This window comes from Gopherus evgoodei, chromosome 1 (genome assembly GCF_007399415.2).
Source record: "Gopherus evgoodei ecotype Sinaloan lineage chromosome 1, rGopEvg1_v1.p, whole genome shotgun sequence".
Classification (NCBI taxonomy): Eukaryota; Metazoa; Chordata; order Testudines; family Testudinidae; genus Gopherus; species Gopherus evgoodei.
The window spans coordinates 278,960,724-278,987,669 of NC_044322.1; the positions used below are offsets into that span (position 1 = coordinate 278,960,724).

Consider the following 26,946-nt stretch of genomic DNA (forward strand, 5'->3'; position numbering starts at 1 on the left):
TGTTTCACAGATGATTTCAAAGTCTGGTTTCATTCCAGTTCAGAACAACCTCCCAAAATGTTGAAGTTCTCCATGAATTGGAATTGTCATTCTCCTTCAATCTGTGCTAGGAGACCTGGCTCCAGGGAAAGCTTCCTCAGAAACTGGGGTGTAGAGAGGGTTCGTCAGGGTTCGTCCCTCTCAAGGACAGTGGGGAACCACACCGCCTCCCTTAGTCCTGACACAAACCATCCAGCAGGGGGCTGAGCAAACACAGGTAGCAGTTAGCAGTTAACAAGCCCAGGCCCTGGGTCAGGGTGAGGCAGCAATGAGTTCAAGGCTCAGGCCCTCAGACAGGGGCCGAGCAAATAGAGGTAGATAGTACACCCACGCTTCAGGCTCCGAACGGCCTGGAAGAGGGGGAGACTGCCACCCACGCGTTGGGTGGCAGGGGGGACACAGGCCCTCCCACTCCACTGCGTCCCAGCCCCAGGGCCCTAGCAGCGGCCAAAGACCCACTGCTGTGTCAGAGGGGATCCCGACCGCAACACACTGACATGAGTTCCGGCTGTTTCAGCCAGACTTGGGTCGGCTGTCCCCGGGCTACTTCTCCTCTGGAGGTACCTGGGTCAAAGTGGTGTCCTCGGGGGTGTCGATCACCATTGGATCCTCGGGGTAGCTGGTGAGGGGTAAGCTCAGCAACTGTTCTGGAGGGGTAGGCTTGGCAACTCTCCCACACGCTGATCCGCGTCGAGTGTCAGCCGGTCAGGCCAGTCTCCATGTGTCCCAGTGGAAGCTGTACCGCAGGCATCTGGCCTCTCCAACGGCTGCCTCTCGAGTGAGCTTCAGGATTGGGCTGTTATACTTCAAGTCTGGCCTCTGACCCTCTGGGGGGTGGGCTTGAAGTGCTTTGGCTCTGCCCACTCTGGTGTCCGGTGGAGCTCGTCCCTCTCCAGGGCACCAGGGAACCACACCACTTCCCTACATGGGGACACTGGGTGCCCTACTCAGGCACAGCGCTCCAGGTGGACTGCCTCAGAATCAGAGCTCTCAGGGCTTCTGCGGTCCCCTGCTCTGTGGAAACCTGCCAGTCCCTGTTTTATGATCTAAGACAACAATCTCACATTAATCGTATAAAGTTTTATATCCAGCACGTGCAACAAAGAGCCAGAGAACAGAGTGACAGACACCCCCCACCCACCCCCGCAGCGTGCCTAGTTTTGCCTGTTCCTCCGGGAAACTGCAACAAAATAAGATCAAGATCATGATGTGCTAGGTGTCTGCCAAGTATTTGAAGTGACAGCATTGTATATTTCGGTGAACAGTACTCCAGCTTTCAAAAGCAAACTAAATTTTTTCTACTGCCTTGCGTTCAAATTATATTTCAAATAAACTATAAAGAAATACAATTGGTTCAGGCAAGATTTTAAGTTCAGCAATCTCTACTTTTTAAATTACGTTGTCATTCACTTAAAACTTAAGCTCAAAAGCATTATGCTTCTGTCACTCTTGTTTTGTTCCCTTAAAGTAAAAATATGTATAGCAGAGAAAAGTAGGAGGCTGCCAGCACTGACTGTATTAAAGTTTCAAACATACCATAAATTCTATGCAAAATATAAAGCCTTCTAAACCTCCTAAATCTTCTTAAAAATTTACTACTGTAATATATGACTAAGTTAGCAGTAGTTACACTTTTGTTTAATGATGTGATACTTATAATATTATTGCACATTGATGCTCTTGTGTAATTCATTCTTCTCGCATATGCAGTTTGATCCAGTACTTACAGCTGTTGATTAATCACAGAAAACTCACACGATTAACTCAAAAAAATTAATCGTGATTAAAAAAATTCATTGGGATTAATCGCAGTTTTAATCACACTGTTAAACAATAGAAAACCAATTGAAATTTATTAAGTATTTTGGATGTTTTTCCTACATTTTCATATATATAATATTCTGTCTTGTAATTGAAATCAAAATGTATATTATTTTTGATTATACATAGTCGCACTGTAAAAATGATAAACAAAAGAAATAGTGTTTTTCAATTCACCTCAGACAAGTACTGTACTGTAATATCTTTGTCATGAAAGGGCAACTTACAAATGTAGAATTTTTTTTGTTACATGACTGCACTCAAAAACAAAACAATGTAAAACTCCAGAGCCTACAAGTCCACTCAGTCTTACTTCTTCTTCAGCCAATAGCTAAGACAAACAAGTTTATTTACATTTACAGGAGATAATGTTGCCCTCTTCTTATTTACATTGTCACCAGAAAGTGAGAACAGGCATTTGCATGGCACTTTTGTAGCTGGCATTGCAAGGTATTTACGTGCCAGCTATGCTAAGCATTCGTATGCCCCTTCATGCTTTGGCCACCATTCCAGAGGACATGCTTCCATACTGATGAAACTCATTAAAAAACAATGCATTAATTAAATTTGTGATTGAACTCCTTGAGGGAGAATTGTATGTCCTCTGCTCTGTTTAACCAGCAGTCTGCCATATATTTCATGTTAGAGCAGTTTCGGATGATGACTCAGCACATGCTGTTCATTTTAAGAACACTTTCACTGCAGATTTGACAAAACACAAAGAAGGTACCAATGTGAGATTTCTAAAGATAGCTGCAGCACTCGACCCAAGGTTTAAGAATCTGAATTGCCCTCCAAAATCTGAGGCATGCTCTCAGAAGTCTTAAAAGAGCAACACTCTGATGCAGAAACTACAGAACCCAAACCACCAAAAAAGAAAGCTGCTTTGCATTGTTATTGAGCAGAACCTGTCATCAGCGTGGATGTGTGTCCCCTGGAATGGTGGTTGAAGAATGAAGGGACATATGAATCTTTAGTGCATCTGGCACGTAAATATCTTGTGACGCCAGCTACAATAGTGCCATGAGAATGCATGTTCTCACTTTCAGATGACACTATAAACAAGAAGCATGTAGCATTATCTTCTGCAAATGTAAACAAACTTGTTTGTCTGAGTGATTGGCTGAACAAGAAGTAGGACTGAGTGGACTTGCAGGCACTAAAATTTTATATTGTTTTATTTTTGAATGCAGTTTTTTTTTGTACATAAATCTACCTTTGTAAGTTCAACTTTCATGATAAAGAGATTGCACTACAGTACTTGTATTAGGTGAATTGAAAAATACTATTTCTTTTGTTTTTTCCGTGCAAATATTTGTAATAAAAAATAAAGTGAGCACTGTACACTTTGTATTCTGTGTTGTAATTGAAATCAATATATTTGAAAATGTAGAAAACATCCACAAATATTTAAATAAATGGTATTCTATTATTGTTTAACAGTGCGATTCTTTTATATACTTGAAAACTGTTATCATGTCACCCCTCAGTCTTCTCTTCTCCAGACTCAACATCTTTACTGAAATATGGCACCCAGAACTGGACACAATACTCAAGTTGAGGCCTAATCAGTGCAAGTAGAGTGGAAGAATTACTTCTGGTGTCTTCTTTACAACACTCCTGCTAATACATCCCAGGATGATGTTTGCTTTTTTTGCAACAGTGTTACACTGTTGACTCATATTTAGCTTGTGATCCACTATGTCCCCCAGATCCCTTTCTGGAGTACTCCTTCCTAGGCAGTCATTTCCCATTTTGTATGTGTGCAACTGATTCTTCCTTCCTAAGTGGAGTAGTTTGCATTTGTCCTTACTGAATTTCATCCTATTTACTTCAGACCATTTCTCCAGTTTGTCCAGATCATTTTGAATTTTAATCCTGTTTCTCCCAAAGCACTTGCAATCCCTCCCAACTTGCTATTGTCTTCAAAATTTTTGTGTACTCTCTATGCCATTATCAAAGTCATTGATGAAGATATTGAACAGTACTGGACCCAGAACAGATCCCTGCAGGACCCCAGTCAATATGCCCTTACAGCTTTACTGTGAACCACACTCACTTATCACCTTATTATCTTTTAGGTGTTTGCAAACTGATTAGTTAATTATTTGCTCCATTATCTTTCTGAGTACTGAAGTTAGGATGACTGGTCTGTAATCCCCTGGTTGTCCTTATTTCCCTTTTTATAGATTGGCACTATATTTGCCCTTTTCCAGTTCTCTGGAATCTCTCCCATCTTCCTTTACTTTTCGTAGATAATCACTAATGGATCAGACCAGTCAGCTCCTTGAGTATTCTAGAATGTATTTCATCAGGCCCTGGTGACTTGAAGACATCTAACTTGTCTAAGTAATTTTTAACTTATTCTTTCCCCATTTGAGCCTCTGATTCTACCTATCTATTAGTCAAAATAAGATAACTCTGACCCAAAAACTTAACATATTTTATTGCTGTCATAAAGGGTGCTTAATAATATTTCTAGTAATCCTTAGTCATTTGTATATTTCAGATGAAGCAGATTGGTAATGATGGCTACAACCCCACCTCTGTGGCAGAGTGGCTGGAGTCCATTGAACTGGGTGACTATACCAAATCCTTTCTGATTAATGGCTATACATCGATGGAACTTGTGAAAAAAATCTGGGAGAGTGAATTAGTTAATGTAAGTTGATCTATTTGTAGCATGAAAAGCAATTCTGCAATGAACACACTTTTAAATACCCTTTGATGTGTCCCATTATAAATCAAAGAGATAATATGAAAAGAAATAGCAACATAAACTGTTCCTGTCTCTTATTTATTGTTAAAGATTACAGGGTTCTCAAACTGAGGGGTCATGACCCATCAGGGGGTCATGAGCCATCAGCCTCCACCCCCAAACCACGCTTTGCCTCCAGCATTTATAATAGTGTTAAATATAAAAAAAGGTGTTTTTTAATTTATGAAGGCGGTCGCACTCAGATGTTTGCTGTGTGAAAGGAGTCACCAATGCAAAAGTTTGAGAATCACTGGATTACATCTTTTATACCTGAGATTAATATACCTTTCATTTCCATTTATTTGGTCCTTCTCTTAATCATGCAACTAAATTAGTATGGTATGAGCTTTGGCTTCAGGAAGACTAAGAACTCTTTTAAAGTATGTTTTTCCAAAAGGTACATGAAAACAAAAGTGATAACTATAAAACATATTGTCTCCAGTTTGATTGAGAAGAGTATAGCAACAGTACTTACAAGAAGGTTGCTTATAATTTATTTTCTCCATATACTCAGGCTACATGAAGCATAGATAAAACAAACCTTGAATGTACTCAAGAAACTATATTTAAGGAACAAAGTATTTTAACTCTTCCCTTCTGATTGTAACCTTGTATTCTTATCTCTCAATTGCGATAGATTTGGTGATGCACAAATACATGGACATAACTGTAAAGGTATTATGTATTGTCTGTAGAGCAAGTCCAATTTTGTACTGTTATAATGGCTAACTTGACAGGAAAACATTATCATATATAACTTCCACAGAGGCTAAGGTATCTGCAATTGAATTGTTTCTATTTGTAAAAGATGGTTGCTACAATTGCTCCAGGCATCCAGACAGAGAGCTGAACTGGCCTGTAGGCGGTTCCCTGGATGGCAAAGACCACTTATGTCACACGCTTTCTACCCTCCCCACAGAAACAGAAGAAGTATTCCTCTCCCTGGTGAAGAGGCCATTGCCATAGTGCTTCTATGCCCCATCAACCCCTGACTGCCAGAACAGTCCCTTGCAGGCCATAGGCAGGCAGGCATAAGTTAGAGTAGCTGCTCTAACTTATGCTGGGGAACAATTCAGTGAACCTCAGGGTTAGGGAAAGGGAGGGCATAAAGATGGTATAAGGTCATTTTCCACTATCCCCTGAGTTGCACAGAGTACAGCTCAGATGCAGCCCAGAACAGGGACTTGAAAAAAGAGAATTCATAAATTGAAAGATAAAATTATTATGTGATACAATTTCTTCCCCTCACAGTGGTCGCATGAAAATCCCATTGCATGCATTTATTAACATGAAAATGGATTGATGTAAGGACCAATTTCTCCCCAGATGTTCTACACATGCATAATGCCCGTTGAATTCAATGGGTATTGTATGAACATACCTGAATACAGTTTAGAGGCTCATGTCCAGATCCTAGCTCTAAATGTGACTTTTTTTTTAAGTATAACTGTGAAGCCTGAGGCAGAGTCAGAGAAATCAAATCTTGAAAAACTTTATTTCAGAAGTTCACACAGACAAATCACCAGCACTGAGCTGAACAAGGTAATGGGTGGAGAACTTTGTCTCACAGGGTTCCCTGTCCATGCTACCTACTGTAAAATAATTATGCACTCTGAACACTTTGCCAAAATCAATTTGGCAAAAAATTACCCTGTAGCTCCCCCCAGTGGCTCTTTAAATCTCATTAAAGGCTTCTGGCCTGATTCTGATCTCACTTAGACCAATGTAAATGAGGAGTAACTACACTGAATTCAGTAGAGTTGCACTACTGTAAAACTGGTGTAAATCAAATCAGAATCGGGCCCTAGAATTGTTAAAGATTAATCTTATGTCTCCTTTGAACATTGTCCCTGCTCATTCCCACTTTGGCAGACACCTTCCTTGATGCCATCAGCTCTAGAATTATTTGAAAAGCAATAACTGTCATGGCCCTCACCCCTTACCCACCAAACTGAACACTGTAGATTAAGTTATACAAAATTTCTTATCCTAACAGTTCTCTGTTCCTAACCTTCTGCCATAAGCAGTAGAGGCTCAGAAGTGTCATCTCAGTCTATTAAATGTATGTTTTACTAATTTCTTTTCTCTTTTCTTGTGAATTCTTGTAGATTAGCCTATTAACAACTGTATAAAAATATAGTTCAGTGAGCAAACGTGTAATTTAGGTGAGTATCTACTGTTATGTGCAGTTGTAATTTCCCATCTTTTCTCTCAGAAATCGACACGAATATTGGGTTTTAGGCATTGTGCATCCTACTAAAACAAGATGTCCATCTCAGACCAACATGCCTGCTGTTTAAATTGCTTCTAAGAAGGTTCCACCACAAGCAATTGTTTAGAATATACTGGCTTCACCCTTGGGCCATACAAAACAGGAATTTATAATAACAATTTTCTTAATGGAGGAAACTATAAAGGCAGAATCCTATAATTCTGGAACTATAGCTTCTGTTTTAATAAGTCAAAGCCCAAGTACTTGAAAGAGAGCAAAGAATCACATCTGAAGTCCTAAAATCAATTCAAAATATTCTCAATTGTGCTGTCCTCAATTGTGAAGTTCCAGAAGCATGATAAGAAGAAGAAACACTTCATTTGAGCCCAGCACAAATATCCAATAACAAATATATTAGAAACTGCAGATCTGAGTACCCCTTGATGTTGTCTCCACGTGTATCCAGTGGAGTCTTTGAATCTGAACCCCTCCTTGTTTCTGTGCAAAGTGTCTTTGAGATCTCACTTCATTCCTTTAAGTCAATGGGAAGCCCTCCAGTGTTTTCTGAGAGGTGAACATTCTTCATTCCACTCTCCTATTTCAGACCTCTGTGTCAACATCTGTTTCTGTGCCTGAGGCTGCGTCATGAGACTTTAGGTTCTGCTTCTGTTCCATAACAATAATATTAAGTGTATGATATGAGTCTGAGATCAGTGGCCTCATCTGTTACTTTAGGATGTCGCTCATGATTGTATGCCTTGACTTCCTCATGAGGTACTTGCCAAGGATACCTTACTTCTTTGAGTGACTGCACACATCCATTCCACTGTAGGTGTGTGCATGCCTTATGCACAGTTGGAGATTTTTCACTCAGTGATACCTGTCAGAGCAGCCCTCTGCTGCCTCATGCCACTGCACACAGGTATAAAGGGCAGAGCCATCCCAATCACCCTCTCAGTTCCCTCCTAACACCAGTGATTGTTGTTGGAGCCACTATCCTTGCATTTGCAATTGTTACTCTATTTAGTGTTTATAGTACCTGTAGTGTTAATTTTAGTGTAATTTAGTGGCTTTGTACATAGTATAGATATAAGAGTAAATTTATATAAGTATTTAGCAGCGTGAAGTCACCAGTTCCCATTTGAGTATCAGCACTGGACTCACTCCTTATGTAAGTCTTCAAAATCTTCGGTGAAAGCCCCAAGCGGAGGCAAGGACATGGAGGCACTCAAAGAAGAGAAACTCACAGACACAATCTTTAAGCCCAGAGGGGTTGCTGACTTCCGAGCCTAGGAAACTTCCTTTGCAACCAATTCCTGAAGTGCCAACACAGTATTACCACAGAGCCAAGAGCCCTTTCTAGAGCTGTCTACTCCCAAGGCTTTTGAGGCAGCTCAAGAATTATCAGATCTGTTGGTACTAGTTTCCCCAGCTATTTACCACTTCCACTTGGTACTGACATCTGGCATACACACTTCAATGATTCTGGCTTCAGCCTCGATGCACCATTCAGTACAGAAGGCGGCTACTGTTAATGTACCTCTCAAGAGGATTCCATCTAGGGAGAAAACAGCAATGATCTTGCCAGTACTTCATCTCTGGACTTAGAACTGGTCTCCCCTGTACTGACAAGGTCACCTCTTCACCAAATTCTGAGGTCAGCTCTTATGCGTCTCAGCCCAGATATGTTCAGCAGCCCCAGTGGGGTGCCTGCCCACTGTGGTACAGGCCTCAGCATTCCAAGGACCAAGGGCCCAGACATAACTGGTTCACCATCCATATCAATGGCCCTTTTGGAACCTGGGGACTTCCCTCCACAGTCTAGAGCATCTCTGCTCCCCCTCTTGTCTTACTCCATCGGCTAGGCATCAGGAGTATCTACAACAAGGTTACTATCTGCCCAACCCATTCCCAGGAACAGTACCATGCATAGGGAATTGCATCTTCTGGATTCTCCTGTGGATGACTCAGAGAAGTCTTGACCTCAACAATCCTTAGCTTTCTTTTCTTCATCTCCTGATGAGGCGATAATAACAGAGTCTGCCTCTCCCGCCCCGACAATTACAGAGTTCATCAGAGCTTGTTTAGGAGGATGGGCTGCAACTCAGGATATCCAACCAGGAGAGTTTCAGAAAAAGTCACACAGGTTGATTGACATTTTAGCCTCAATAAGACACTCTAAGATAGCTCTCCCTATTAATGAGGCTATCTTGAAGCCTGACAGGGCTTTATGGCAGACCTCATCTTCTATGCCTCTTATTGCAAAAAAGGGTGGAGAGAAGATATTATATATCCCTTCATAGTGGTTTGAACTTTTTATACCCATCTCCTCCTAGTCTTGGCTGCTAATGAAAAAAAGAGACAGTGACACCAGGTCTCAATGCCAAAAGGGAAAGAAGCAAAGAAGCAGGGCCTATTTGGAAGGAAGTTTTATTCCATGTGAGATTTATAGCTTAGAATTGTGAACCTTCATGTTCTGCTGGGTCAGTATAATTTAGCCTGTGGGATGGGTACCTGAAATTTAAGGACAGGCTTCTGGACAAGGCAAAGCAAGAGTTCAGTGCTATGATGGAGGAGGGCAAGCTAGTTGCCAGAACAACCTTGCAGGCAAGTCTATATGTGGCTATTATGACTTCCTCCATCACTATGTGGAGTTCCTCTCAGCAGCAGTCATCAAGTCTTTCCCCAGAGGTGCAACAAACCATCACATACTTCCCATTTGAAGGCTCCTTGCTTTCTGAAAAGACTGATGAGAAGCTACATAGTCTTAAGGATTCAAGGGCAGTCCTTAAGTCTCTGGTGATTTATACACCAGCAACAACAAAAAAGGCTGTTCTGCCCAAGCAATCCCAAAAGTTTCCACTTTTCATGCCTCAGACCCAGACCTGTCCAGAAAGAGGGGCAAAAGTTACAAGAATGTCCTCTGTCTCTTCTGTGGCTGCCTGTTCATCTAAGCAAACATCCTCTAGACAAACATTTTTTACCCATTGGTTGAAATCAGTGTGCCACTCCCCAGAGTACCATCTTTCTCCACCCCAATATTTAGGTGGTACACAAGCTGATTTTTAGTGGCACTCACACTGCCCAGGTCCTGGCCACCGGTCTGGGAGGCTTTGCATTTTAATTTAAATTTAAATTAAGCTTCTTAAACATTTAAAAAGCTTATTTACTTTACATACAACAATAGTTTAGTTATATATTATAGACTTGTAGAGAGAGACCTTCTAAAAACGCAAGACCTTAAATTAGAGTGAATAAATAAAGACTCGGCACACCATTTCTGAAAGGCTCTGACTCTTGCTCTAGGTGTTAGAAGAACTTTAGCTTTTTACCTGGATCAGACTAGGCCATTTAAGTCTTCGTCACAGCTGTTCACTGAGGGTTTGAACAGAATAAAGGGCCATCCAGTATTGACCAAAAGGATCTCTTCCTGTATTTCCAGATGTATTCATCTTAGAATCATAGATTATTAGGGTTGGAAGGGACCTCAAGAGATCATCTAGTCCAACCCCCTGCTCAAAGCAGGACCAATCCCCAAATCCCTAAGTGGCCCCCTCAAGGATTGAACTCACCACCCTGGGTTTAGCAGGCCAATGCTCAAACCACTGAGCTATCCCTCCCCCCCTCACCTGCTGCCCTGAGGCACCTCCCCCGCCCAAGCTTACCCCTGCTCCGCCTCCACCCTGAGCACGCCGTCGCTGCTTCACTTCTCCCGCCTACCAATCAGCTTAGGCCTACCAATCAGCTTGCTACTGACTGGCTGGTATTGCACCACCAGATAGATTGTTGGCTAATTTGACTGGGTTGTAGGCAGCTTCCATGGCCTTTCTGGCTCATGTGCTCATCCTGCATATTTGTAGGGCGGCAACCTAGTCATTGATCCGTATGTTTGCCTCTCACTATGCCATCTCCTATCAGTCTAGAGATGATGCCAGATTTAGACAGGTGATACTACAATCCCTGTTCACGTGAACTCCGAAGCAGCCTCCAGTTCAAAGTACTTGTGAGTCAACTACAGAGGAATGGAGATGTGCAGTCATTCAAAGATGAAGCAACAGTTACTAATCTTTTTCTGTAATTGTTGGGTTTGAAATGTGTTGCACATGTCCATTCCCCTCTCTATTGGAGTCTTTCTGGTAGGAAGGAACTGAGAAAGGTCAGTGACAACTCCATGCTTTATACCTGCATGCAATGTAGTGAGGCAGCAGAGGGCACCCATGCTGCCCTGACGGGTATTGCTGAGGGAAGAATCTTCAATAACTGTGCCTGAGGCATGCACGCATCTACAGTGGAATGGAAACATGTAACAGCTCAAAGAACAACAGTTACAGAAAAAGGTCAATAACTATTTCTGTCCATTTGAAGGTACAGACCTATTCAGCACTAAGACAAATGTTTTTTGTTTTTGTTTTTTTTGGAAAGCAGACGTAGGTTAGAACTGAATTTTACTGTCCTGCTGTAGAGCAGCTTTTATTTTGGTTCCAACATCAGTTCTAACAATCCCAGAGCAGTTGCCATTTGTTACTATACCTAACAAAATGGATATTCTAAGAAAGTCTAAAGAGGAGGGCAGTTTGAGTCTTTGTCCGCAATAGAGGCCAACCCATTTAGCTACTCTAGTTCCTCACTCCATCTTGCTGGCACAAAGCAACTATTTTGATATGCAACTTAACAGCTATGAACTAGTGCTTACTACTGTGTCTGTTATTCTTTTCTTAACCTTTTCAAAATTCTCTCTAATTCCCTTGCACCACGGAGTAGAATTGTTTCAAATACTTGAATCTTTGAAATCACATGAAAAAAAGCACTATTCTCTTCTTCATGCTGGCTTCAAGCTTTCTTTTCTATCCTCTTTCAGGGACCCCGACTCTGTGATTTAGACTGTTAGATTCACTTCTCCTACATTGGAATCAAAGATTTATGACAACCTGCCAATCCTCCTCTGTTGTGAATTTCTCAGGATGGTGAGATAGGACAGAGCTCACATTGTTTTAACAGCCCTGACCTCAGCTTGTCAGTACACAGTTCTCCTTGCCCTGAAAATGGAGTTTCCAGTGCTTGTGCTCTTATCTTTCAGATTTCCTAGTCCATGAGCAAGGTGAAATTCTATATCCAGATTTAGGTTCACTTTATCTAGCTTGGGTGGATGTTTAGACCTTTTCTAGAACTCAGTCTGGCTTTCTGAAAAAGGTTAAGCACATTCTTCTGAAATCGCCTAATCTGTCTAAAATGATGACCTATGCTTTCAAGTGGAAATGCTTTTCCATTTAGATTAATAACAAAATGTTCCTTGCTCTTGTTCAGTGTCTGAACTACTGATTCCCTCTGAATAAATCTTGTTCATCTTTCATCTAGATTCATTTATCTATTAGCCACAGCAGCAGTATCCGTACACTACAAGAATCTTCTACTTGCATACATTCTAAATGATTTCATATATGGATGATTCATTTTTATCTTTATCATGTATAATCATTTAGCTTCATAAATTTAATTCTTACCAGACTTGTATCTCCATAGTTTGAGCCTATGGGGAGTGCTCTTTATACTGTCTCTTTCAAATTGCATTATTGGTTTAAATTATTTCCATAAGGTGCGTAAAATAAATTCAGGCACTTATGGCAGATTGATCTTTCACAGACATCAACAAGAAGGATATGGTGTTACTTTAAGGATGAATTTAGGGTGAGAATGTATTTTTACAATTTCTCTTGAATTCATCTACTAATCTCCCACTCTTCTTCCCAGAATCATAAAGCTTGCCTGGGAAAGCCGGACAGCACAAATGAAGTTTTAAGTGCTGTAGGCTACCATTTGAAAAATTTCAACAAGAACAAATATTTTCAAAAACCAGTTGTTTATTATTTTTGAAGCGAACTCAAGGAAGGAAATAATCTCTATTTAGATATTTTCGATATAGATCACAATCTGCAGAGATTTTCAAAATAAATCTCGCTCTGCACTCAGATTTGCTATGACCAGGTAGGTGTCCCACTAAGCAGTGTCAGTCTACTCCTGTAGAACAAAGGCAGGTTCCACAGCTTGACAGGAAAATGCAGACCATATACTGCTGAATTTTGTACAGCTGCTATATGGTTATTCAGCTTTGCTCTCTGTATTCTGGGCCTAGATGAGATGCCTTTTTTCTCTCTTTTTTTAGGAGAGTATTCCATCAATCTACATTCAATTAAGAATTTCTGAGTTCTCCTATGGTCATTTTTACTGCTTAATCTCCCAAGAGTGCCATCTTCAGAGGCAAGTCTGGAAGGAAAATGAAAGTTTTTTTTTACCAGTTACTTACCAGCAACTGGCATTCTCAGACAATGTTATCTCCTGTGCAGTATTTCAAAATAGTTAAAAGGAACTGAGAATGTTTGGAGGCACAGCCCTTTAGACTCTCTCAGAACATTCATTTCTGACTCTAAAGGCTGCAATTGCTTTTCAAACGATTGCAGGACTTTTGGTGCTGAGAAGTGCTTCCAAGATTGTGGGACTTGTGTAAGTAATATTCTCTAGGAACTCAAGTTGTTGGTAAGAAACTTTCCTGTTAAAAATGACTGGAGTTTGATGAAAATTATTTTTCTTTTGGATAACTTAAGAGCTCAGAGAATTCTGCCTTCTTTTCTGTGGAACTCCTTCCAGATGTTTAGGAGTTTTTCTCTAGTTTCTGTAAGTTTCTGTTCTGACAACGCACATGCTGTTGCCTAAGTCAAATTAGCCAAAGCTGAGCTCTGTGAATATGGACTTATAACAAATATATGTAGTTAATAGATATCAGAGCTGGTTTAGTGACAATAGTTTTAATGTAGGCAGATAACTTTAGGAGAGGCAGTCATTTTGATGTCCCTCGTTGGGAGTTCTGTTCTGACCCAAATTTTGCATTGTGTTCATATGGATACATACATTTTTGCTTGTTAAGAAGGATTGGTTCTCTGCTAATATTTTATACATCTGGGGCCTGATTGAAAGCCCACTAAAATCAATAGGAATCTTTCCACTTACTTCACTAGCATTTCGATCAAGCCTTTCCTGAAAGGCTCTGGTGGATGGACATGGTATAATACCAATAGTGATGGGTTTTTCCTAGAAATTATGCTTTTAAGATACAGTCACAGTACTTGTCCCACAGGGCTTTTATTCAATGGGATGTACCAATTTTATACTCCAGTAAATGATGGTGGAAGAAAATGCAGAAGGCTCAGAGAACCCATTCACACTCACCCCTTCACAGGAGTCAACCACAGTCTTTGTATTCCCAGTATGCAATGTCCAGGATAATTTAGAATAGGTGATAGTGCTTGATTCTGCAAAAGAAGTGAGATGCATGCTAGGCCATAGCCTGACCCCTTTATGCACCAAGCACAATTTAGGCACAATGCCTTCAGATGCTGCTGCTTTGTGAGGTTGGGTGGGTTGTATTACATTATCACACACTATAGCTTAAATGTCGTAAGAGTCCTTATGCTCTGGGACTTATTTTCACTTCATCTTATTAAGCTACCTCTTTGAATCCAGGATTCCTAAAACTACATTAAAATAATATTTAAACCCATCAAAACAAAGTATGTAGATCTGAAATGCATATTTTTTCTTTCACTTTTTTCCCAACCCTCTCGTTTTTGAAAATATGAAAAGCTTTTGCAGAATACACCACAAGGCGTTTCTTTCACACTTTATTTTTAGATGGTATTTGTTTCTTCCAAGGCTCCTATCTCTGTTCGAATGCCACTGTGCTAGTAATATGCAGGGCAGAGCCAGCATAGTAGCATTGAGGGAGAGGAGACTGGGTGCAGCATAGGTTAGACTGGGATGTGACATTTCCCATCTCTCATTCACACACTTCTGGCTCTGACCCTCCCTACCAGCAGGTTCCTTCTCATTCAAGCCCAGGACTATTTCCTCCTCCCCCAAGTATCTTCGATTTAGAAGGAGATCATATAAATACAGCCACTTTTCAGCCCTTAACTCAACAGTTTCCCCTGTTTTCAATAGTAGAGCCTAGTCCACATTGTAATTAATGCTTTGCAATTTTTTCCAGTAGTAAGAATTTCAAAAGATACTTTATTTTGCACTCCTATAATTTAAAGGAAGTCTATCAAAGGCCCAAAATTTAACCTATCTGACTATTTTCAGTATTTTACAATTGTGATTTCTGATCTTGAAAAGTTTGCAAACAAGTCATATTGTTCAGCTGTTCCAGTGTAGTATGTATATTGGACTCTTGGTTGCACAGAGCTGTGCTAGATCTTCAAAGATTACAACCAACGACTATTATTCTCTGATAGTTATATTAGGAACCAGGTATTTCTTGCCTGCCTAGTTATTATGGGAATCTTTAAAGATTTCTAGCAGGCAGCTTGAGTTACAGTTCTTTCAGCTACTAATTATGTAGTCTATATATAGAGGTGATTCGCATATCTAAGAAATTCCTTTGGGTTGTATTTTGAGATGTTTTATATATAAAGAATCCCAAATGTATACATCCACACGTGGATATATATGTAAATAACCTTAAGTCTGAAACAATGAATTCATGTATATGATTGATTTGGAGGAATGTGTAGTGGGAAAAGCTTCAAAATTCATTCAAATACATGCTCCCAGCTTGTCTGTTTGCAAACACCTGCTATATAGTATAAATAGTAGGACCAGATACCTACAGTTAGGCAGTTTTTTGTGGATGTTTGACAATAGGATGGTTACTCATACACATAAAACATGACATTTGCAATCACATTTTCATAACACTGCAAAGGAATTGAGTGACTGTTATCCTAGCATGTTTTTTCTTGATGAGGCTAAGCTGTGTGTGTGAATTTGCTCTATAGCTCCTGGGAGTAATAACATTCTATTGCATATATTAAATTAATTTGGTGCAGGCTGGTGAACTGTAAATCCAAATGACAACTCTTAGATGATTAGTTCTTTTTTGAAATAGTATCGGTAATACGTTGTGTTCAATAAGCAAATTGTATGAAAACTATATATGCTGTAATTTGTTTCCCCATCCCCCATATGGTTAAGTGTTCAACATGTCCAGGATACGTACTGAAGCCCTCAAAGATCTTTGTATTGTACTGGGTTATTTTTTGGTTTGGGGTTTGTTTTTGGTTTTTTAGGGGGGGCGGTGTAAGGGGGCTGTGTTGTGCAAGGATGGAAATGCTGAGCTACTGTACTCATATAGGTCAATTTCTTCTATTGGCTCTTGCCTTCTGGAATCCTTTTCTTCCCACTTTGAATAATGGTAATGGCCTTATCAGTCACTGAGTCCTTGAACATCTATGGTTGTTGCTGTTTTTTCGAAAGCTATTGTTATGCTTGTAATATTGCTATCTTCTGCCAGATGTCCTATTGGAAGTTAACAATACTTGATATCCCGCAGTCATGTATCTAATGTGGCAACAAGTTACTTCACTACCTTTGGATTCTCTGCTGAGGTGATGTTTGTTTTATGAGTGTCCTGCGCTGACATTATCTCCTGTCGATTATGATTACCTCACCTGTTGTCTAGCCTGATGCACAAACTGTTTATACTGCTCTTGATGGTAATACAAAACACCTTTTAAATATATCCACAACTTTAGCCTGTGCTGTTTCTAAGTGAAGGTTAGGATACTGTGTAAGCCCTGGCAATTTTTCCAAGTTTTCCCCTGCACTACCATCTGTTCCCACTTCATCTTGGCTCTCAACAAGGCTCAGATTCAGGGGAAAGTGGGTGGGAAAATAATTCCTTTTGTTAATAAGAAGTAGTTTGTTCACTTTTACAATATACATAGGAGGAAAACAGAAGGTAGGGAACATTTCCACTGTGGATGTCATCAAAGGTATAAGTAATTTGCTGGTGAAATAGTGAATTTCTGTTCATCTGTCTTGTGCAATTCTTCTTCAGAAACTAATTAATGAGACAATATATGTAAATATAACATAATCAGTTTACCACTCTATTTAATATTCTTTGGAGTTTGTCAGTTTAATAAAAATGGTTCACTCTTTCTAATAAAAGTTACAAATAACATGACCATTATAACAAGTTTGATTTAGCAAACCTTATAATTGAAAATGTCATATTTCTTTAAATTAGTTTTCAATTTCTCTGTGAAATTTTTAAATTTAGGATCTTCAGTAACATAACCATGCCTTATAACAATGCCTCCTATTCCGCTCCTGATAGGCAAATGTTTGTTTTTATAATAGGACTGTTTTAAAGACATGTTACAGGGTTTTTTCCTGGCTGTCTTTCTTTAACACCTCCACTCTTGCTAGAACATGTTACAATCAGGTACTGAAACTGCTGATTGGCAGCAATTTTAAGCACTAATAATCAAAGCTGAGCAATGTTAGAATCTATTGTGTTTTACCTGCAGGAGCATTTTCTTATAATGGAACACTGTGCGGCACAATTTATTATGTAAGATGTGTTTTTATTATAGAGAGTTTCTCTGGTTGTTGAAGGAGAGGGTGCCCTCTTGGAAATATCATAATGAAGTCTTCCATCATAGAGGGAAAAATTAATCTGCCATATCACCTAATCAGCTCTATTAAATCTCAATGTTTTCCTTCTGAAGTTTCAGCATAGTATCTCCATTCTAGGAAGCACAAGAGCAGGATAATAAGCACAAGAGCAACCTAAGCGTTCCCACTGCCCTTAAGCAAGTAGGCAATGACTGACACCCCCCACACACATACACTTCATAACCCACAGTCGCACAGACAATAAACAAATAAAATAGTTACCGTAGGCAACTATTTGTTCTGCCTATAGTATAAAGTAATTATACTTTACTTCTTAACCCTTTTGGTATCAGTGAACATACCCTGCAAATACAATAAAATGGGACATGCAGTCAAAAGATGTGTCCCCTGTCCAGCTATCTTAATTCACATTATTTAAGACATTTAATTACCAGAAAAGCCTCATAAGACACACATCTCCTTTTGTTTAGGTCCTAGCAAACATCCAGTCATAAATAAAAATTTTTTTTAATAGTAGACACTCCATCTAAAATCACTGAACAGTGATTATTTAAGTTTTATCTTTGGATTCAAAAGCCTTTATTAAAGTCAGATAATGTTTGTGCTAATTTTGATGGAACAAATTGTCAGGTTGAGGATGCTACCTCCCACAGTTTTGGCTGCAGGCATTTAAAAATAGATTAGGTTGTATGAAGACTGTATTTGAAGTCCATGGTAGATTATGTCAGGATTTGGGGGTGATAACTCCTCCCTCAGGTATTTACAAACGCCAACATTGTTAGCATAGGTGAGGGCAGGAGCAGCGTGAGGGTTTTTGGCGCCCTAGGCGCAGGGCCAGCTAGCCGATCCCGCAGCTCCAGTGTACCTCCCGCAGGCGTTCCTGCAGACTGTCCGCTGGTCCCGCAGCTCCGGTGGACCTGCCGCAGGCGTGCCTGCGGGTGCTCCACTGGAGCCGCGGGACCAGTGGACCGTCCACAGGAATGCCTGCGGAAGGTCCACCGGAGCAGTCTGCCGCCCTCCCAAATCCTGGCATCCTCGGCGACCGCCTAGGTCGCCTAAATGGAAGCGCCGGCCCTGGGTGAGGGCAGCATTTTGGAAATGTCATCCGTGGTATAACAGGGAAAAGGAGAAGCTGTTTTCACTTTAGCTGGAAAAGGCCTATTGCCTCCCCAGAAAGTGAGGGATTGTAGCCATCAGTTCATTTGAGATTTTGTCCATTTTCTTTAATGTCCTAAGCAAAGAAGCTTCTGTCTCTGCTCATGGGAAACTATTCCATATTCTAATAGACCTCACTGTTCGGAATCCTTTGATATTCGATCTGCATTCTCTTTCATTAATTACGTCCCATTACCTCTAGTTCAGGGGTTCTCAACCTTTTCTTTTCTGAGGCCCCTCAACAGGTTATAAAAACTCCACGGGCCTGCATATGCATAGTTTTCTGCACATAAAAGCTACGGTAGGTGTTAGGGGTAGCAAGCAGGGCAATTGCCTGGGACCCAGGGCTGGTGCAAGGATGTTTCGCGCCCTAGGCAAAACTTCCACCTTGCGCCCTCCCCCGTGCCCGAGCCCCTGCCCTGAGGTGCCCCCCCACGGCAGCTCCGACCCCCTGTCCTGAGGCACCCCCCCGCGGCTGCTCCCTACCCCTCACCCGCCGCCCTGAGGCACCTCCCCCGCCCAAGCTTACCCCTGCTCCGCCTCCACCCTGAGCACGCCGTCGCTGCTTCACTTCTCCCGCCTACCAATCAGCTTAGGCGGCACAAGCCTGGGAGGCGAGAGAAGTGAAGCAGCCACGGTGTGCTCAGGGAGGAGGCGGGGCAGGGGTGAGCTGTGGTGGTGAGTTCCCCTGCGTGCTGCACCCCCCATGCTTACTTGCTGCAGGCGGCCCTCTCCACGCTCCCTTGCCCCAGCTCCCTCCACCTAAATGCTGCTGGCATCCTATGCAACAGGGGCCACCACGAAGCTAAGTTGCTCAAGCTTTGACGTCAGCCTCTGGTGGCAGGGTCCCAGGCTTCAGCCCCATTCAGTGGGGCTTTGGCTTTCTGCCGTGGGCCCAAGCGAATCTAACACTGGCCCTGTTGCAAGGACACCCTGAAACCTGCTTGCAGTCCCCTAGGGGGTCCCGGATCCATGGTGGAGATTCATTGCTCTAGTTATACCTTCTGCAACTCCAAATAATAAATCTTCAATCTTAGCATCTACACCATTTAAATACTTATAAGAAATTGTTATTGTTCCCTTCCCATAGTAGTCACAATGTAAACAAACTATGCATATTTAGCTCTTTTGATCTTTTTTTATCTCAGTTTCTTCAGCTTCCAGGTTTTGGGTTTTATTTTTTTAGTTCTAAACATTGTTCTTAAACTCATAAAGAAGTTAAAATACTATTTTCTTCAGAAGCAATATATGGACTTAAAAATTCCTTTATTGTATAATTTGAACAGGAATTTAGGAAAGCGGGGGTAGAAGTGTGTGTATGTCCACTGATACATAGACCAGTACTCACATAATAAGTTTGCAGTATGGCTGGTTTAGATCTGCTTTTCTTAGTTTGCTAAAAGAACTCGAGAGAGAGCTTTAGACTTAGTCATGAAAAATGGCACCAATATGGTTCTAAGCACTGGGAAAATCCTGTACAATGTTAAATCTATGGCTGTTCAGGATCAGGGAAAAAAAGTAAAATAAACATTTTGATTTGGGTACCTAGTGACTAGCAAATGGTACAAATTCTGAGAAAATGTAGTTGGATTCTGATCTCATTTACACTGTTGTAAATCCATTGATGGTGGAGTTACTGTGGATTAACAACAATATAACAGATCAGAATCTAGCAAAGTAGTATTTATATTTGTCTCCCATAGCAATTATTCCTAGTCAAAAAAGAAAACCTAATTACATACCCCTTCTCCTAACTGCTATTTTTATTATACATACAGGAATCAGCCCAAGGTTTTGGCCATCCTGCTTTCCTCAGGGGTTACACATCCAAGATGCTACACTACTATTTAAAACATCAGAGAGTCAAAACTAAACATCAGGGGTAGACGCAGCTGAGCTGCTTCACAGCTGATCGGCCAGCTACATCATCAAAGAGGATCCCCCCTCATCATCCCCTCTTCATGCGTAAGCCACCTGAAGAAACAAAATGCAGCCATCATAATAACTACTGAAAATACTTGTCCTTTCAATAATCAACAAAGGAATCCATATACTGTCCAGCAATAGAGCAAGACTTATGAAAATCTATATAAGTGAATAAAGTGAATTAAACATTCATGTTCCCCAACCCAGGATGTTTCCACAATGTTTTCAATAAATATAACTAAACACAAATCAGTTTGTGCTTCCTGTTTTATGAGTTCAACATCTGGAAGACCTATATTAACAATAACATTGATGCAATACCTGAGGAAGATTGGATGGCAAAACTCTGGGCCGATTCCTAAATGCACATTTTAAAAAGAGTAATAGAGAATGGATATGTATGTGATTTCTTTTGTTTGAACTAAGAACAATTTGCTAGGGGGTGTAATATATATGAAAATGCTGTGGAACCTATTCTCTTTCTTCTTACTAATCCTATTAGCACTGGGGTGTACAGTGGATCTTGGATGGGATCACGTAGGTTAATGGTGTCTATATATACCATTAACCCATGTGTTCTGGTTTGATGTGCAATTTTGGTTTTGTTAGTTTGTGGCTTCCTGGAAAGTGGAAATATAAAATGTGAATTAGGTAGAGAAATGAGATTGAGGAGCTGAATGTAATAGCAGTATTAAATGAGCTTATCATTGCCTCAACCAGACTATAATTGAAACACAAAATACCTTATTAATATCTAATGATTGCCTTTTCATTATGTTACAAATTACCATGCAAACCTCAGCCTGATGGATTAAAACATTTTAGATATGTTCAATTTGTGTTGTATGTGCCAGTGTGATCAGTTCCATAGTAAGGAAATCTCCATGTTAACCCAGCTACCCAATATTTGTCATGTCACTGTCAGAAGACAAAATGATGCAGGTGCCGTATAACATCTGTGTGTTTTAAAAATAGGGGCATGTAATAAAATATTGAAATGTGTTTTGTAATGGAGTGCTTCATAGTTATGGAACTCCTGGTCCTGAGAAGAATATAAGCATCGTGATGATTTAGCACTGGCGCTTGCACCAGCCAGGCCTTCATATACCCACCCTGGTGATGTCCAGTGACTAAGTGAACTGTTCAGGAGTCCACTGACATCATCAGACCTCATCTACATGGTGTGACATGACTAGGATGAAAACATGGAGAAGAAGGAAAGGAAAGAGGATGGCTGTTGGGTGGGGTAGTAAACTATGTGATCATAACATAAAGCAAAGGTCAGGGTCAAACGTAGGAGGAGATGGAAGGGGTTGTTATTAGGTTAGTTAGAATACCATAACAGGAAAGAATAAAAATAGGCAAGGTACTAACATATGAGTGTGTATCATACAACACAGAGAGAAAAGTATCAGAGGGGCAGCCGTGTTAGTCTGGATCTGTAAAAGCAGCAAAGAATCCTGTGGCACCTTATAGACTAACTATAGTATTCACCTATGAAAGCTCATGCCCCAATACATCTGTTAGTCTATAAGGTGAGAGAGAAAAGGTTTATTTAAAAAAAAGAAAAAATAGATGCAGGTTTATTTAATAAGCAAAAAATTGAAGATATATAGTAGCAGTTAGTTGTGAAGTTCGATCACATGCAAGATTATTTTTCCATCTCCATTTTCCTTTGGTCTATAAATGGAATCGTTTGCAAGCTCTCTGGGGCAGGGAACTATCTTCATGCATTTCTTGAAAGCCATTAGAACACTATACAAGATATTGCCCACAACTGTAGACTGTACTGCTGATAATTAATCAATATTTATATAATACCAAAATGGAGCTCTGTAGAAAACTGGAAAGACCCAGATCATGTTTTAAAGCATCTACTATGTATCAGACAAGACAAAACACAGGACCTCATATCAAGTGGTATGGCTTGCATGGAGAGTAGACCAATGCAGGAAGGATGGTTTGAAGAAGTGGATTTTAAGGTGCTATGCTTGCTAGAAAATTTTTATTTTGGGTGGTGCATTAATCTAATTTGCTTTTTCACTGTAAAATTTGTGAATGGTCTTTGGAACTCTGATAAAGAGCAAAAGGGAAACTGCCTGCCTCCCTGTCTGCATTTCCTCAGGCATGCTCTTTGCATACAGCTATTCCCAGTTCATTTGCATACACTCTATTTACATTCATGAAGCAGGGTGCTATAAGCAAATCAGAAGGGAGTTCATGTTTAGTGCTGCCCATTTACTTTATTTCCACAAGTAAGCCAGCAAAGGGAGAGGGTTAGCTCAGTGGTTTGAGCATTGGCCTGCTAAACCCAGCATTGTGAGTTCAATCCTTGAAGGGGGCTACTTAGGGATCTAGGGCAAAATCAGTACTTGGTCCTGCTGGTGAAGGCAGGGGGCTGGACTCAATGACCCTTTGGGGTCATTTTCAGTTCTAGGAGATAGGTATAGCTCCATTAATTTTATTTTTTTTTTAATTTTAGGTTTATTGCTCTATTTTGTAGCTCTGATATGTGCTGTATTTCAGTTTAAGTATGCATTGGTTCTTTGTCTCTCTCTTGTAAGGAGCAAAGGGGTAAATTTTGCTCACAGGTCAGTGTAGATCTATGAACAAGGAAGTGAACATTTTTATTTGGATATGGTAATCATTTATTTGATTTGAGTGTCCCATGTCACAACCTACAAGACCAATATACAGTAGAACCTCAGAGTTACAAACACCTCGGGACCGGAGGTTGTTCGTAACTCTGAAACGTTCATAACTCTGAACAAAATATTGTGGTTGTGTTTTCAAAAGTTTACAGCTAAACCAGGGATCGGCAACGTTTGGCACGCAGCCCATCAGGGAAATCTGCTGGTGGGCCGGGCCAGTTTGTTTACCTGCAGCAGCCGCAGGTTCGGCTGATTGCAGCTCCCACTGGCTGCACGCGGTTCGCCATTCCGGGCCACTGAGAGCTGTGGGAAGTGGCACGGGCTGAGGGATGTGTTGGCCGCCACTACCCGCGGTGTTGACCTGGAACAGCGAACTGCAGCCAGTGGGAACTGCCATTGGCCGAACCTGCGGATGCTGCAGGTAAATAAACTGTCCTGGCCTGCTAGCAGATTTCCCTGATGGGCCGCGTGCCAAAGGTTGCCAATCCCTGAGCTAAACATTGACAATACAGATTTGAAACTTTACTATTCAGAAGAAAAATGCTGTTTTAACCATCTTAAATGAAACAAGCACAGAAACAGTTTCCTTACCTTGTCAACTCTTTTTTTAAACTTTCCCGTTATTTTTTTAGTAGTTTAGGTTTAACACAGAACTGTACTGTATTTGCCTTTTTTCCCTCTGCTGCTGCCTGATTGCATGCTTCTAGTTCCAAATGAGGTGTATGGTTGACTAATCAGTCTGTAACTCTGGTGTTCGTAACTCTGAGGTTCTACTGTATGTCAAGGCCAGGAAATATAAAACTTCTAGCAGCACGAGGTCAAGGTGAGGGTAAATGACTAAGGATATTCAGAAACTTATGTTTACTGAACTATAGGTAATTAGTCATCAGAATCACCCTCTACATCATTCTCACCGTCTGAAATCTCACATTAAAAAAAATCCTTGTAAGATTCTACTGGTTGTTTAAAAGAAAAGAAAAAGTATTTAAAAACCCATATAGCTGCCAATAAGTGTGTTTGATTGGATGATTATTTGATGGAGGAAATACCTCTGGGTGAGAATGCTACTGCTGTTTAAGTGAAAAATTATTCTATCACATTGTAGTGCCTAAAAAAGACAAGTATTACAAATGATACCTGGTCAGTCTCCTGCACATGAAACTAACCTGATAACTATAATTTAGCATATTTTATCTATTGGAAAGGGTAGCTAACTCCTGAAAAGCTTTGAAGAACACTGTCCAGAATCAATTCTGTTGATATGTCATTTTGGTTACACACACACACTTTTTTTAATCTCCAGGGATTTTTTTCAAGAAAACAGGAGATTTTGTTGCCTCAGAGTTTTTCTGTTCCTACTGTTAGTTTCTCACTTGAATTCTTAATCCCGTTTTGATGACATAATTCTAAAAGCAACTCATTGTGGCTCAATCAATAAATGCTGGTATATGTTATAGGAGGTATACAGAGGGCTTGGAATTTTTTTTTTTTAAGTATGGATTAATGACTGCAGTGAAGCTGTGCCCCTCTAAGATAGCTGGCAGCTTGGCTTCTGTATATGCATTCATGTCAGTGTGTGTGTATATATCCCTTTCTAGCTATCTAATTTACCTACTTATATGGGTCACCAGAATTTTAGTAACCCAATATATTACTTGTTATGCGATGCTCAAGGAGGTTTAAAATGTATGAACTATTTATTATAGTAAGGCAGTCTGAGGAATATAGATGTGTAAAAGCTACATACAAATTCAATAACATGAAATGGGGGCATTATACTCACTAAACAAGGTGATGTAATTTAATCCATAGCTATCTGATCTTCTTCTAATGTTATGGATATCTGGCTCACTTCCTCCCTCCCCTGCCTTGTAAAGTTGTATACTTCTCAGTTTCCTGCTTTTAAGCAGTATTGAAAGTAGTAGTGCTGACAAATCAGGAGCAATGCCATTCTCATGGATTTCTGACCTAGTCAGAGCTAGGAAGGTCACATTTTTTCAGTAGAATCACAGCTAAGATATTTAATAAAGTATTTTAGAGTCTGAAATATTTAACTGGACATTCCCAGAATTCCTTCACACTGCAAAGGGTATTTTATGCCAAATCCACACCTTTTCCAACTGATGCCCAAAGGGGGCATTGTTTGGCAAAATGCACCATTAAGATAATCATCCATGCACGCACTAGAATACGAAGGCCAATTCAGGTTAAAATATATTCCAATCATTAGTGAAATAACTGAAGTGTAGTAATGCAGAGCCACTAGACAGATGAAAGGCTGCATGTTTTTCACAGATACAGCTGTTAATGTAAAAGACTCAATGCAAATATTAACATTCAAGCACATCATGGAGAATATGGGACACTTCCCAGATGATTTTATTTCTATTTACAAAAAAATGGATTGAGGGACAGATGATTTTCTCCCAAAGATGTCATGCTTTTGGAAGGGAAAAGTCAACTCTTTTCCTGAAACTATCTTCCAGAAGTTTCAAAAGCTAAGAAGCACATTTCTGCATGAACCAACTTGGAATTATATCTTATGTAGGAAGATCAGGTTTTGAAATTTAAGACATTTAGAATAAGCAAATTATTAGTGTTTTCTTTAAACTGGTTGTGAACACTCTGAGTCAAATTAAGCCCTGGCATAGGTGGGCCTTATGAATTAAATGGAGTTACATCTTTTACGGTCGGGCTGAGTGTGATTCCATGTGAGAAAACAGAATAAAAATTATTTATCCAAAATGTGAGAGGCTGGAAGTATTATGGCTGTAACATACTGCAGAATATAGCACATCTATTAGGGAAGTGGGAAAGATTGTGTCACATCTATTTTTTAGCTCGGCCATCCTATATACAGTGTTAATTTTCATGGCATGTGTGACACAAAATATCGCAACTACTACTGCTTGCTTTTGGACCCTACCCTTTTAGTGATGGTAATGATGAATTGACAGTGTCTTCCACAGGCATTAATTGAGGATTAGTCTTATATGTTATATTTTGGCGGGGAGAAAAGTGTAGAATAATCCAGTGTAGAACAGACTTTCATCTGAGGTGTTGTTATGCTCAGGGGCGGCTCCAGGCCCCAGCACGCCAAGCGTGTGTTTGGCTCGGCATGCCGTGGGGGGCGCTCCGCCGGTCACCAGGAGGGTGGCAGGTGGCTCCGGTGGACCTCCCGCTGGTCCCGCGGCTCCTGTGGAGCATCTGCAGGCACGCCTGTGGGAGGTCCACCGGAGCCGTGGGACTGGCAACCGGAAGAGCACCCCCTGCGGCGTGCCGCCGTACTTGGGGCGGCGAAATGGCCAGAGCCGCCCCTGGTTATGCTTTTCTCATATCCCAAATATTTTCTGTCAAATTCTGCATTACTTACTTGGGAAAAATTCACATTCAGGTAAATTGGAGCCTGACTTTCAGAGGTACTGAACATCTACAGCTCACACTGACTTCAGCTGAAGATATGGGTGCTCAGCAGCTCTGAAAATCAGGTCTTCTGCATTTTGCCTGAAGGAGTACTGAAAGCTGGACCAAATTGTACTTCATATGGTAAGTTCAAAGAAGGATGATGATCTTTGTGAATTTAACTGCAGAGTAATCAGAGTCCATTATGTGGTTGGCAGCAAGAATAAGACACCTTATACCAAACATATACTGAAAATATAGATCCAAATGTGTCAGCTAGATTCAGTTGACTATGTGCTTCAGTTTTCCAGATATGAAAACCCTTCTTACCTGCAGATCCATATAGTGAGCAGAGCTTGGGCAAAATTTTTTGTCCAAAACTTTTTTCGGCAGCACTAAAACATTTTGCAAATTCATGTCTGTTTTGCCAAACTGTTCATGTTAAAAAAAAAATTCCAAAGCATTGAAACATTTCATTTTGACATTTTTCGATTTGAAATTACTTTTTG

General features: G+C 40.5%; 1 protein-coding gene across 9 annotated transcripts in view; it reads left to right on the forward strand.

The window, feature by feature from the left end:
• ANKS1B (ankyrin repeat and sterile alpha motif domain containing 1B) overlaps positions 1-26,946 on the forward strand; it is a 756,551-nt gene that overhangs the window by 499,795 nt on the left and 229,810 nt on the right. For all 9 annotated transcript variants that reach the window (XM_030548477.1, XM_030548479.1, XM_030548473.1 and 6 more), the window contains one exon: positions 4,370-4,522. In XM_030548477.1, the coding sequence (XP_030404337.1) occupies positions 4,370-4,522 (153 nt within the window). The remainder of the gene's footprint in view (positions 1-4,369; positions 4,523-26,946) is intronic.